Source organism: Schistocerca nitens, chromosome 2, assembly GCF_023898315.1.
Source record: "Schistocerca nitens isolate TAMUIC-IGC-003100 chromosome 2, iqSchNite1.1, whole genome shotgun sequence".
NCBI classification, from domain to species: domain Eukaryota; kingdom Metazoa; phylum Arthropoda; class Insecta; order Orthoptera; family Acrididae; genus Schistocerca; species Schistocerca nitens.
This window is the reverse complement of record NC_064615.1, coordinates 870,115,787-870,131,343: the sequence shown is the minus strand read 5'-3', so window position 1 is coordinate 870,131,343 and position 15,557 is coordinate 870,115,787. Positions and strand designations below refer to the sequence as shown.

Here is a 15,557-nt window from a genome sequence, read left to right as displayed (position 1 = left end):
GAAAAATGATGCGTTCTGAAAAGATCTTTGATGTGTGGCAGTCACATTTACTTTCCATATTGTATACAATAGCTCCTGAAGCACTGAAATCTAAATTGCAATGCACTATTGTCACCCAATCATAGTTCTTGCCAGCCAATAAGAGCACTAACACAGAGCACAGGCAATTCACTTTGAAAGTAACCTTTCTCAAACCACCATTCACACAGTATTTTCCCGCTGCCTGTTATAAATGCAAACAGTTGGGATGTCACACTCATCAATAGCAGTTTGTAGTTACAAAGTATTGCATAATCTTCATCCTAAAGCCTTTGAAACATTTTGCTGTCAGCACACACTTTTGCGTACGTCTTTTGTTGCTGTAAGTGGCGCATTTTCTTTGCAAATAGTTTTTATTGTGTTATTCTCTCTTTTTCAGTTTTATTGCTGCAGTATTACTCCGCAGTTGCATGCTAAAATAAAATTCTTTGTTCGAGTATCAGTTCTTACCGGTAAAAATTACAAAATTTTAACTGAGCACTAAGACTGAAAAATTCACAAGAAGGGTTAAAGAAAGATCAAACAATGGAAAAGCCAGGATTGAATGTAACAGTATTATGAAAAGGAAAGTTGCCACTCACCATATAGCAGAGATGCTGAGTCACATTGCTGTCTGTCGCCTATTTTTGACGAAGGCCTTATGGGCCGAAAGGTTTATTTGCGACTCAGATTAAAGAAAGACCAATATATATTTATAACATTCATAAATTCGGACCAAGTTTATGACAATGCTGCCTAGTATGCATGCTTTTTAACCCTGCAGGTACATGCGATACAATACAGGAAACAAAACATTATGTGCACTTGCACAGCAAACAGGCAGCATTTATTTTGAATGTAACAGCGAGTGTTTCGAAAATGAAAATGGCCATCAGATGTATTAGAAGAGTATGAAGCTCCCATTCAACGAGGCAAAGGCAGAACACAACAGCAGGAGTCCCAAAGCAACGTTGTTGACTGGGTAAATGACGATGTTCAATGTCTATTACCGCTCTTTGAAGGCGTGAGTAATGTCTTGGCACCCTTGAATGCCGAAAGCACTGAATTTGACTGTTGGAGTGTATTGATGCAAATGTCATAAACATAAAGACAGAAACAAACCACTATGCTGCAGCAACAATTTCCAAATTGCGGAGGCAAAATAAGATAACTTCCAGGTCTCTTTGGGCCACTTGGTCTGCTGTGACACACACGAGATGTATCAGTCTTTTTGCTGTAATTATTCACATGTGCCTTGTATGCAAACCAAATGTTACGGACTATTGGAGTAATGAGGTAACACGAGATTCCTCTTTACCTGCAAAAATCATGAAGAGAGACAGATTTAGGTCAATTTACTTTATGTTTATTGTGAATAACAATTATAATTACATACGAAGGGTTCAACCAAACCATGAACCTATACACAAAATCCGACATTTTTTTGATAACTTTGTACTGAAAAGCAAAAACAGTTTTTATCCTTGCAAGAATCTCACAGTTGATGAAGGTTTATGTCCATTCAGAGGGAGAATTCGATTTCGAGTATATATCAAGAACAAACCAAACAGGTATGATATAAAATTTTTCATTCCAGGTCATTCAGCAACAGGATATGTTTTGGACTGTGAAGTGTATACTGGTGCAGGTGAAAAAGACAACAGTGCAGATTAAGTGGTGCCACGTTTGTGCAACAGTTATCTGCGTAAGGGTTATAAACTGTACACAGACCAATTTTATACTTCTGTAAAATTATTTGGAAGATTGTTTGATGAGGGCACATCAGTAATGAGAAACAGAAGAGTCTTACCACAGGAATTCAAACAGAATAAGCTAAGAAGAGGTGAAATGGTATTCAGGAGAAAAAATTCCATACCAGCACTTCACTGGAAAGATACTAGGGATGTGTTTGCCCTTTCTACCAAACACAGAATTACAAGTAGTGTTAGAAACACAAAATCCAAGGCTGGAATGGTTGAGAAACTGAAGCCTGACCTCATGCTTGATTACAATGAAAGGAAAATTTGTTGATCACAATCAGCTAGTGACTAACTATAATTTGCAACGGTGAACAATGAAATGCTGGAAAAATGTATTTTTTCATGTATTTATGATGTGCGTGGTCAATTCTTACATTCTGTACAAGAAACTTTGGCCTGTCTCTCACAAATGAACCAGCTTGTTTACTTTTATGGTGAACCTGGGGAAACAAATACTCGAGAAATCAGGTGCAGCTCTCAACGAAAATGAAAAGCAGGGTTCAGCAGCAAACAGGCTAACAGCAAGACATTTCCCCACTCACGTACCATTGACAAAAAGCAAGAAGTATGCATCAAGATACTGCATTGTTTGCTCTTAGAAGGGCACATGCAGTACTGGCAAACTAGCGAAAAGGGAGACCAGATGGTGGTGTGAAGAATGTAACGCAGGATTGTGTCTACCTAACTGTTTCAAGCAATATCACATAGAGACAAATTTTGCTCAATGAAAAGAGTTGTATAAATTCAATGAAATAGTTTTGTACATTTATTTTTTAACAAATTCTGATTTATTGCAATTACAAACTTTTTTCCTATCTCTGAATCTTCTAATTATCAAAATATAATGATTCTGTAAATATGGGATATCTTTCAAAAAACTTTAAACAGATGTTGAGGTATAGGATGAAAATACAAACATCAATTAAAAGATTTTGCTTTTCTTCATTATCTTTCGTTCAGGAACCATGCAAAAAAGATGCAAAAGTGTACTATTTCTAAGGGATTGCAGCAGTCTCTGTGGCCAGACTGCAATATGTTGAACATTTGGAAATGCCGATCTATTAGTTAAAAACAAAAGATGAAATAATCTATTCATATTGACTGCTATTGTGTCAAAAGTGTATTTTTTGTTACAATATATAGATGTCTTTTGGATGGTGTTCACCATTCAAAAATTTCACAGAAATTCTTATTCCACTATGGACAAAATAAAGTAGATGAAGATTTAAATGAAAGGAGGGATTATAAGTAAAATGTAATTCCAGCAAAATAAGGAACAGAAACACTGAATGGAGTCACATGGACAAAAATATAAGATGATAAAACAGAAGAAACTGAATGAAAGTTAATACATAATAATAATTATAATTATTATTATTATTATTATTATTATCATTATCAAAATCACATGTACAACGATTCCAAATGCAAAAACGATGATAAGGGCCTAAAATGAATGCAAATGAAAAAGTTAATATGATGATTTATATGATGTGATAAAGGAGTAGAAATGAAATAATTACATTTAAACTAATTAATTGAGTAAAAATAATGATCAAAGTCACTTTAATAAAGATTTAAAAATAAATTTCATAGCATTTGCATGTGAGGAATATACTTTAACCATTAACGCTACGCAATCAGTCCGTTTAACATTTGTATTTTTAAAGCTGTAGAGCATTACATGAAATTCCGAAACTAGGCTCACTATGATGAATGGCCGAAGGACGATACCTTCAACCTCATCCTACGTCACCATGTAGATGCTTTCAAATATTCAATTGAATCACTGTGACCTCTCTTTTGTTAGTATTGATTGCCATTGGTAGTCCTGATGTACCTATAGCTGCTTTTCTTTTCTTCAAAGGTTTCTTTAACTTGGTTATAAGTTGTATCTGTGCACACATCTGCTTTGCATGCATTTTTTATTGGCTACATTCCCTGTTGCCTATTTTGTTTATATATTTTTATATTATCTCCTTTCAGCAGTTTAAATTACAAAATTAATTAAATATATCATCGCTCCACAAAATGGCCATATCTACTGAGTCCCCTTCGGTCACCAGCTTTTACATAACTTCCTTGCCAAAATACCCACATAATATGATTTAGTAATAAATCTCATTGTTCATTGATGCAGCTTTTCACACTACTCTTATGTTGTGCAGGTGTCATCACCTCTAAATTTACACATCCACATCCCTTATTTTAGCGAAGTTTTGTCAAAAATTTCTTTTCTATTCAGTACCTTCTCATTAGTTACGTGATGTACCATCTTACCTTCAGCATTCTAAGTTTACTTGAGAGAACTATAAAATTACAATACTGTGGATAGCTAGTACTTACCTTCAGGAAAGGAAATTCTCACTACTACCAATAGATACACATAGAAGTAGAAGAAACTGTCCCAGCTTTCAGAAGTAATTGTTCCTCCCTTGGAGATGAAACAGAAAAGTGGTGAAGGTAGAATGGGAGGGAAGGTTACCCAGACTCTGTTTACATATCTTAACCCTTTCAGACCCGAATTTTTTCTGGTGGAAGGAAAATTTTTTTAAATACTGTAATGGACTTGGATGATTTTTTTTATGATTTTAGAAGCAACATTTATAAAAAGATATGTTACCATTTCCAAAAAAAAATTTGTACACATTTGTGTACACTGGGTCTCAATCATCACTGAAATCATAGGAGACAAAACTAATTTATTTAAACATTACACATAATTTGAAATCATTTACACACAAAATACATGCAAAATTCACCATAGTTTTAATTAAAAATGAAATGAGTCAGAATTATGTTCATTATGTGGTTCTAATTGATATGAAATGAACGGAAACAGTTTTTTTTTTCCTTTGACAAACAAAGATGTACATTACATTTTTCACATTTTATTCATGAACATCCCTTGCATCCCGGAAATTTGCACCTGATAGGCAGTGCACCATTTTCATGAAAAGGCAAGTGTTGTGTTCCATCAAACTGAATCTCTTCAGGAGGCCTAGTTTCTCCTCGTCGTCTTTGAACAGGTGTATCTGGAGGTGTGGCAGGTGGTCGGCCTCGTTTTGTATTCGAGAAATCCTGTTACGGATGGCAGTATATAAAGGGCCGAACTTTATAGAACTTGTCTTTATTGTCTGCTGGTATAGCCATGTTGTTAACAAGATGTAAATTTGTTCTGAGTTGGAAGAATCTATTTCTAAGCATACTGTCCAAGAATAATTGCATTTTCAATATTGTGTCCCAGTACATTCGGACTCTAGGAAATTTTAAGAGTTCCCATAATTATATGAAGTCCAAACAAGATTTGGATTTCTGCTGGTGTAGTTTGTTTGAAATTGCTAATTGTTCCACTCTGCAAGGCATATAGGTTTGTCATATCAGCCATAGTACTGAACAAATCATTGGTAACGTACTTGCTGAAATAAGTTGAAGGAGAAAGTATTTCCTGTTCTTCAATACATTGTTCCCATTCGTAATATGAATCCAGTATAGAGAGAAGATGACGCCACTTGATGTCTTTTTTTTTACTGACAAAATGTATTTCACATCACTGAGCTCATTGTTGGTAAGTGGATCACTGTCTTGAATATCATTGTCACTGCACACACCACTTTTATTATTTGCAGTTGACTCATCATTGGTTTCTCCCCTGTTTATTTTGTCAGCCCCCACTCTGACTTCCTTCTCTCTTGAAGTACAGTAGGATTCTACATCAGGAAATGATTCTTCATCTGATAATACATCGATATCAGACACCTCTCCATTCAGCAGCATCTCTAAAATGGCATCTGCATCTCAATCATTGTTGAAATACTGTTTCTTCGACATGATCAACAGAACTGAAATATTCACAAATAATAATATCAGTAGTGGTATTTCCCTAAAATAATAACTTACAGTAGACCTAACGACATTGTCATCAACTGGAGCTTCAATGCTATGTCTATTTTCCTAATTGCTGCTCATAACAATACCTAGTAATACAACATACTTCATATGTTTTGAATAAATCCCAGTCAAAACTCATATAATTGTCAGGATAAAAAGAAACTGTTCCTACAAGCACTTCATATGAAGGAAACACAAGATACTCAAAGTTATGTAAAACATTTTTCTTGAGACCTCATGGCTACAATTGTGCCCACAGAACAACATCGCTTCTTTTTTGTTGACTAAAACAAATGGTTTTGAAATATTGATTGTTGTAATAAATACTTTGAAGGTCACAGACTGCTCTGCGCTGCTACATTAATCTGTTGATATGTTTATAGCGCTGCACAACAGCTAGCAGCACTTGTGCATGGTGAAAAGAATAAACATTCACAAATGTGTACATCAGCTCCAAATTGAGGAAAAATATTTCTATTGCAGTTAAGATGTCGTGAAAATTAATGTACACAATTGTAACCACAGGGTCTGAAAGGGTTAAATAAATGGAACCAGTGTTCTAATCCTTTAAGAAGAAACGTTGGTCAGCTGCTCATAATAATGAATAAGATCTGTGTATAATTTTAATATGAAAGAATGAGGCTGAAGTTTAAAGTGAAAAATAAGTATGACGGAACATTTGAAGGAATGTGACTCATTAGGGGGGAAAAGTAAGTGTGATTTGAAAGAAAAATTAATGCAAACATTTATGAACCCATTAAAATCAAAAGCTGATATTGGCAAACAACAGCCTGATTAACTGAAAAATTTTATGCCATGGTTGGTTATAAGATGATCAGGAAATGGGTAGCAGTTTTTATACAAAATGAAGGGTACCAAATTATTTTTTTCATAAATTCTGGTTAAAGTGAGCTCTTATTCAGTGTTCCGTGCAAGTAACAAGGAGGGTGCTAACATCAGCTGCAGTGGGAAGTTCATGTTGGAATATCAACGATATTAGGAAAAGAATAGAGTGCTACTCACCGTAAAGATGACCTATTGAGTGCAGACAGGCCAACGAAAAGACTGTTACACATTCAGCTTTCAGCCAAGCTTTCTTCAGAAAAGATAACACACACACACACACACACACACACACACACACACACACACACACACAAGCAGGCAATGCACACATGGCCTGCAGCTTGGACCAGAGCTCTGTGTGTGTGTGTGTGTGTGTGTGTGTGTGTGTGTGTGTGTGTGTGTGTGTGTTCGCAACTCGACATGTGATCTTTAGGTCTGCAGTGATTAGCAAGCTGTCATTTTCCTAATATTGTTACATTAAAGTTATTTTATTATTAAAGTCTTCACTATTAAGATATTAGAATGGAAAGTGAAATAGATCGTAGTCCTCTGTTTATATCATTTATAGGAGATTTTGCTTTTCTTCCAGTATCTGAAAAGACTGAAGACATAGATGACCAGACACTCAGCAGTTACCAAAAACGGCCACTAATTAGGAGGTACGTTGCCATTATAGTGTTATGTGATCTCAATCTGTTATGAAGGACATGAATTACAAGACGTCCACTTAAGAAATATTTTATTTAAAAATATAAAAAGTGTATATGTATTTTAGGTTTTCGTCTGATGATGTAAAGAGGTCTACAGTTATGTGGGACATTTCATGCAAACAAAAGAAAAAACCTGATTTGTTAGGGAAACCAAAATCTGTTGGAGACAGTAATAGTCCCTCTGAGAGACAGCAGCACAGAAACAGGTTTGTATTACATTCTCTTGTTTTCTGAGCACTGGTAAATGTGACACTAATCCCTCAGGTTTTAAACTGTGTACTTGTGTGTATTAGTTAACACAATTGAATTGAACTTAGTGTGATATATTTTATAAGGAATCTCTCTGCAAGTAAGAGTCCACTCTTTATCATATCATCTTATTATTGTACTTTGTATTTCCTTGGCGGTTGAAAATGCACTGTAAACATTTTAGCACTTGGCTTTGCTTCAGGTGATTCCATTTGTTTTCTGAATTTTTACATTTATGCTGTCCCACCTTAACTTCGTTTCCCTTTTGTATTGAATTTATCACCAGTACCTTCCTGAACTTTCAACTGAGAACCAATAAATTTGTCTGATATTAAAATATGTGGCTCTGAAAAATCCCCTGTATCACAAATAAGATTTTTAGGCCCTTGGGTCCTGGACAACTTAAAATGCCAAACACACATCAGCAAAACTAACAGAAAGCTGAATCAAGTTGCAACACTTTATGTAACTTTGTATACTGCACAAGCCCAGGTATTGTTTGCAATGTTTACTGCGTGCAGTTTCATCATATAATAAAGTATGCTGTCATACTCTGGGGAGGCTGCCCGCATATATCAGACATTCTCTTCAATCTGAAGAGAGCTGTGAGAGTAATGAATAGTGCAAAGTCAATTGACAGCTGCAGGCCTCTCTTCCAAAAGTCAGTCTCTTATGTATTAGAAATGTGCAAGTTTGAATAAAACATCACAAAATTTAGCAAAAATGTGTGTCTCCATGATCACGGTACAAAGCAGAAAATGAGCTTCTAAGTGCAAAGAATACATACTTCTGCCTACAAAAATTCACCATTTAACTAATGTATTCAATTTTATAACAGTCTGCCATCAGAAATAAATACAAAAATTAGCCTCTGTTTAATAGGAATTTGAAAACCTACTTTCTTGATCATTGATTTTACACTGTGTCTGAATTTTTCTCCATGTGTGTGTAAATAAATATAAAATTGATTGCAGGAATGATTTTTGCAAAAGAAATAAACACTAATGTAAAATATGTGTACAAAATGTTGTGTTTATACCATCTGCAGCAATACTAAGTGTGCTGTGCTGTATTTTACCAGTGGGGCGGGGGAGCACCCTCACAGTTGTCTTGTCCAGCATCGTTATGTGCATGTTCTATCCAAGTGTGATTCAAAAGACAAATAAGTAAAATACATATTATTCCTTCATGTCCCAGTTGATTGTTCTAGGGCAAAGAACAATTTCAATGCTTTATTCTCTGCTGTTCAGTTATTTTTCCTCCAGAATTTTTTGCTCTCTCTCTCTCTCTCTCTCTCTCTCTCTCTCTCTCTCTCTGTATGTTCTCTCCTGCCCTCCCCTCAGACCACTTCATTCCAGCCTCCTCCTTCCTTTAGGGTTTGATACATTCTTCCTAAATAGTTGCTGTGGTCAGAACCACCCCAGTGATGACCACCACCACCACCACCACCACCTTTCCCTCTACTTACATCCATCTCATCTGGCTTTTCAAATACAGTTCTACTACTATTTATATCTTTCGTTATGTAAGTGTTGTGGATAAGTAATAGTACCTATATTGAGATCGAATAGGATGCAAATCCCAAATATTAAATTAGTCATGTACTCCTTCAAAGAAGCTACCTTCTTCTTTTTTAAAACTGTATCATGTGGTCCTAATAAAATGTGAACGGGGACAACACTCTCTTTGTAACTCATTTGGAAAATCATTACAGCCTCTCATAAGAAAATAAAATATTGTACCTTATTCAGAGTTTAGTAATAATTTTTACTTAAAATCAGCATGTTTATATATCCACATGTGTAAGTTCAGTATAGAACCCTAATTGAAAATTTGTTGTTCAAGTACAACAAGGGCTTGTACAATGATGGGATTTAATGGTGTTTCTTGAAAGTGTCAATTTTTAAACAGAATTCTAGCTTATTGTTGTGGCTAGTTCATAGTATCTCGCATGTCTAATTCGCTTGTTCAAATGTCATGTAATTGTTCGATTATATTCAATATTGTATCAAATACTAGTATCGCGTGCCCAGATCTAAAAATAAATCTGCATGCGACTTCAATTGCCAAAGCTTCATCTGTAAATCTAAGACGACCTGTACATTGCTTTATTACACAATGTAAAAATGTTGACCTCCGCAGTGATGGATTAGTCTGTGAATGTAAGATGACTGTGTAAATTTTAAATTAAGAGTTTGGGGAAAAATTGTTGTATAATCAGGTCAACACAGTATATAAGAGACAGACAAAATGTTTCTCTCCTCCCAACACTTCTCATATACCTGTCTTATATTTTGGGTGCACATGCATCAAATGGTATTGTCATTATTCCAGGCAAGGACACACAGACAGGGAAGCCCAGAACCATTGCAAAGTGACACCTTTGGATGATGATGGTTTTGAGAGCTTAACAGGTAATGGCTCAAGTGAGAATGGTGAAGAGGCTGTTGAAGAAGGTGATGATGTAGAAGGAAATAAACAAAGTCCCAGTTTAAATAAAAAAGGTGAAAATAGTTTTGCCAGCAGCTTAAGCAACAGTGATTCAAAGACAGAGTTGAGTCAGCAGTCTGCACTCAGCTGTGTGTCTAGCGAAAAAAATTCACAGGATTCAATTTGTGATGTTACACCAGAAACATTGCCTGGACAGTCATACTGTCATCTATCAGATACTCCTGAAGCAGCTGTCCCACTTTGCACAGAGGATCTGAGGAAGGAAAAACAATTCAGGAACAGTTGGTCACCAGAGATTATCACATGTCATAGCTATGTTCCTGATGGTAATCATGCTGACAATGAAACAGATGGCTCCGATACTGAAATAAGGACTCCTGTTCAGGTAAGAACAAATAATCTTTCAACTGTAGTTGTCATTATTATTATTATTATTCAAAAATAAATATGCATTGTTCAGTTTCAATGGAATAAGTTAATTGCTTATGTCTCAAGTAATGGGGGCAATTCTTCTGGAAAACCGGAACTCTCAGAGAATTACATTTTATGTGGAAAAATCAGAGAAATAGTAGAGAATTTCATAAAATCTTAGGGAATTCTGCAGTTTTAACCTAGCACTTAAATTGAGTTTTATATTCACAAATTTTAAAATACTGGATATCTCTAAGTACTGGGTGATCAAAAAGTCAGTATAAATTTGAAAACTTAATAAACCACGGAATAATGTAGATAGAGAGGTAAAAATTGACACACATGCTTCGAATGACATGGGGTTTTATTAGAACCAAAAAAATTGCTAGATGCGTGAAAGATCTCTTGCTCGCGTCGTTTGGTGATGATCGTGTGCTCAGCCGCCACTTTCATCATGCTTGGCCTCTCATGTTCCCAGACCTCAGTCCGTGTGATTATTGGCTTTGGCGTTACCTGTAGTCGCAAGTGCATCGTGATCGACCGACATCTCTAGAGATGCTGAAAGACAACATCCGACGCCAATGCCTCACCATAACTCCGGACATGCTTTCAGTGCTGTTCACAACATTATTCATAGACTACAGCTATTGTTGAGGAATGATGGTGGACATATTGAGCATTTCCTGTAAAGAACATCATCTTTGCTTTGTCTTACTTTGTTATGCTAATTATTGCTATTCTGATCAGATGAAGCGTCATCTGTCGGAAATTTTGTGAACTTTTGTATTTTTTTGGTTCTAATAAAACCCCATGTCATTCCAGGCATATGTGTCAATTTGTACCTCTCTATCTACATAATTCTGTGATTTATTCAGTTTTCAAATTTATACTGACTTTTTGAGTACCCGGTATGTTAATTATATGAATATTAATCCATATAAATTATTGATATTAAAAAAATGATTAAACTGCTGTTTATGACTGGTGTATAGCTCAGCTGAGAGGAAGGAAAAATGGTGTGCTGTCCCCTCCCCCCTCTTGCTCACCATTAATTGATCAGGAGCTTCTTGATACCATCTTCCTCCTCACACCTACAATTCCCCACCCCCTCCCCCCCTCCCCCCCCTCCAAGTTTGAGTAGTCACCCTGAGGATTCTTTCTCAGTGTGACTTAATGGCGTAGCTGTCTTGGCTTGCAAATCTGTCTCCCAGTTTAGATGCTTACAGTTTCCCCTAAATCGTGTAAGAAAAATGTGAGGATGGTTTTTTGAAAACACCTTATCTTATTTCTTGTCCCGACCATACTGGTGTGTAGTCCCTGGCTTTTCAAAAGTGCATTGAACTTGTAATATTTCTTGTTTCTCAGTGACTACTAAAAGTTGTGTAACCTTTTTGTTGGGCACTTTGTTTGGGCTGAGGATATAGTGTTTTTGGTATTTGAATGTAACATTTGTGGAAAAAGGTACATCCACATGCATGTCTTTGTTTACACTTTCTTCATTGGTACATAATTTTGTCTAGATATTGTGAAGTGACCTGTAATTTTGTGAGAATTGTGGACAGCAAAGTATATGAATGTGAAACAGTGTGTTGTAAGGAAAATAGTAACAAATAAATACATTTTTCTGCCTTCTTTAAATATATGTAGTTTGTATCATCATCCCAACTCTTCCTGATACCAATATGTTTTTAATGTTAACAGTTTTGTATTACTTACAGAGAGTTGCAAAAGTACGTTCTGGAGCAGAGAGCAGCTACAACAGCAGTTGTGATAGTGAAGGTCAAGCCACTGAAGGTGGAAGCTGTTGTCCATTGTTGACTGAGATTACTACTTCGGCGGGGGAATGGATGGGTGTAACGACAAATAGTGAGGAGTGTAGTTACAGCTCAGAGCTGGATGAGACGGACAGCCAGCATGGCAGCACAGAGCTGAATGATCACCCTTTTGCTTGGGAGATAGGTTTGGTAAGTGCGTGTGCGTGTGGGGGAGGGGGGGGGGGGAATTGCATGTGTACATATACTTTAGAAAAACTATCACTTCTTAAGTTTAGTTATCGGAATGCCTTATTCTACAAATTCTGTTTAGCTATAACACTTTTTCCATCAGTCCAATTGGTTTCAGTACTACATACAGTGGCAGTAAAATAAGTAGCTGGTGTTGTCAATAAAATAACAAAAGCCTTAATCATTTACAAAGGCAACGGCCTTGCCGCAGTGGATACACAGGTTCCCGTGAGATCACCAAAGTCGGGCGTGGTCGGCACTTGGATGGATGACCATCCAGGCCGCCATGCGCTGTTGCCATTTATCGGGGTGCACTCAGCCTCGTGTTGCCAATTGAGGAGCTACTCCACCAAATAGTAGCGGCTTCGGTCAAGAATACCATCATAACGACGGGGAGAGCGGTGTGCTGACCCCACGCCTCTCCTATCGGCATCCTCCACTGAGGATGACACGGCTGTCGGATGGTCCCGGTAGGCCACGCGTGGCCTGAAGATGGAGTGCCTTAAGCATTTACAAAACAGCAAACTAAAATGTTGATATAAAACTGTTGATTACATTCTGGCATAGCCCTCTGAAGGAAATAGTCTGTTATGCTACACAGCTCTACATCTTCTCTTAGAACTGTCACACACTCTCAGGAACTTCAATACCAAGTTTTTTGGACTGTATCCTGATGTTCATGAAGTTTGTGGCTGTTATTATTCCACAGATAGAAACTACTCTCACCAAAACCCACTCCATTTAACTGCCTCATTCATTGCTCTTCTTTCTTATAATCTATTTTTACTTCTCACTCTGTCCCTTTTATATTCTTTCTGTGAGAGGAAGCTGCCATAGTGCTTACTGGTGTATTGTCATTGATGTACAACTCTGATAGCTTTTTTCTTCATTTTCATCCCACTTTCTCCTAATAACAGGTAGCTTCCAAGCATTAAGGTCTGAATGGCCTCCTGCATGCCCCTACCAAGAAACCATATCCAGTCTCCCCCAATCCATCCCTCATTCCTCCCTGACTGAGCATGTTGTTTCAGTAGCTATATTTTATATATTGAGCACTTTATTGGCAATACTGGAAGTTTGCTTTTTGTAGATGAGTCCTTGTAAACATTTATCAAAAATTTCTTTTTAATTTGCAAATTGCTTCGTATTTATTTGTAAAGTAGGCTTTTCCTTAAAGTACTGTTAAGTTATAATGAGAGAAAGTACCATTGTTTTTATGGCAGTTTCTCTGGAACCAGCAAAACTTATATGTGAGAATTTCCTAAATTGGGTTCATTAACTCAGTATTTTACTGAAACAATATACTACAAAGAAATTATGCACAAAATGGAAAGTGAATTTACTACAGTCTTGTTCCCATTCCATTCTTGTTTCAGGCCCATCTTTTATCTAATGTTTGACTTGATTTATTTTATAGTTTCACATATATTTTTTGTTTGTTGTTTTATTTGACTGGAATTGTATGAAGGGAAAGTGAACTGTATATGATGATAACACATGTAATGACAAAATTGATTATAATCAACATGCACTACCACCTGATTCATGCAGTTCCCTTTCATACACGCTTATACCTTCTTTATCTTAAGTGATTTCAGTTCATTTTCTTGTTTGTTTAGCTGATTAGAAGGGAGTGAGACACTGCTTTAAGAGGATAGTATTAAAAAAAAAAAGAAAAAAATTATTGTGTGCTTTCAACTTGATAACTTGTGTTTTTCTTTCTTTTCAGTCCCCAAATGTTATTCTTAGCCCAAGTTGCGCTACATCTGATAAAGGTAAGAGCATTTCAGCCATTACTGTTTTGTAGTATTTATACTTTTCCCCAATCTGTTCCGGAACTGTTCTGTTAGGCAGAAAATGTAATTTTCCTGCAAATTTTAATCTCGAAGGCAATAATTGCTATGTAAGAGTATACCTGGATGAGAATAAAAAAGTGATTGACTGTGAAGCACCGTTGTGTGGATGGGATGATGTTGGGGTTCGCAGGTGTGTTTGCGCACCATGTGACTAGCAGCAACAGCTGTCGTGTTCCATTCTTCTGATGCTCCCAGTTAACATGAAATATTGGGTTTGGTCTACAGGATCATAATATCCTTGTCACTTAATGATCACACTCCTGAATATAAAATGTACCAGTTTCCTGTTCTTTAGATATTTCAACAAAAGCAACAGGTTGTGCAGTGTCTGTTGCAATAATCAGTATGATTCAGGTTTAGTTCCTCTACCAATTTGTGAATTTCTGTCACAGCCAAAGTTTTATTATTTGTTGCAATGTAGTGTTTGATCTTCACCCAAATCATTTCAGTGGCATTAAAGTGATAGTGGTATAGTGGAAGCCTAAGAATCAGTAACAGGGTTCTTTACCCCCTTCTCTTGAACATACTGTTGAAACTGTAGCTTATTTTGTTTCACAAGTCCCATGACCTCTGTCACATGCACGTCATCGTGAACTTACTAATGTTGATATTTTAATCATACAGCCTTGTCAGCTTTTTCCAATGCCATCATTGGAGCTTTATCTTTAATTGAGTAGTATGGGACATTACCTGCTGCACTGCCAGATGGCCAGTTTGAGTTTTCCAATAATTTGTGCTGAAACAATTCATGAATTTCGCACCACAGTAATGCTGTCACATTATTGCTTGTTCGTGATGTCATGATACCATAGCCTCCATATTCACCAGATATGGCCTCGTGTGATGTTTTTCAGTTTCCAAAAATAAAAAGGACATTTCCAATAAATGAAAATTTCTGATACTTTTTTAACACACCTCAAATGATGATTTCAGTTGGCATGCTGTGATGCTGTGGCTTTTCTTAATGTTAGCTGGAGCCAAGGAAACAACTATAACACTGTATGTGCCTAACATTTAAATAAATTAATGTCATTAAGTGCAAAAATTTTTGGTTAGGCTTTACCATGACCTATTGATATTGAATGAAATAGCAAGTTTACTGTTACCGATCGCTTTGTATTTATTTCCGCGCTATATTTTGAAAGTATAAACCTCCATTATCAGGTGGATATATGTGGATTAATATGGCCTAAATGGAGTTCACATTTATATTTTTGTTCGTACTTTCTGTCAAAGACCACCTCAAAACTGTGAGCGATGTACTGAAATAATGTTGTATTTTTTTCTACTGGACAGCGCCACAAGTTACTCAAAAGTCATAACACAAATCACTTAATCGACTTCAGTCTATCTGATGATGGT

The 15,557-nt window shown here is 36.3% G+C and overlaps 1 protein-coding gene across 8 annotated transcripts in view; it reads left to right on the top strand.

Annotated features, from left to right (window-relative positions):
- The window catches only part of LOC126237144 (protein phtf), a 209,223-nt gene that overhangs the window by 121,216 nt on the left and 72,450 nt on the right, over window positions 1–15,557 (top strand). For all 8 annotated transcript variants that reach the window (XM_049946983.1, XM_049946981.1, XM_049946980.1 and 5 more), the window contains 5 exons: window positions 7,105–7,174; window positions 7,291–7,431; window positions 9,809–10,310; window positions 12,055–12,300; window positions 14,069–14,114. In XM_049946983.1, the coding sequence (XP_049802940.1) occupies window positions 7,105–7,174; window positions 7,291–7,431; window positions 9,809–10,310; window positions 12,055–12,300; window positions 14,069–14,114 (1,005 nt within the window). The remainder of the gene's footprint in view (window positions 1–7,104; window positions 7,175–7,290; window positions 7,432–9,808; window positions 10,311–12,054; window positions 12,301–14,068; window positions 14,115–15,557) is intronic.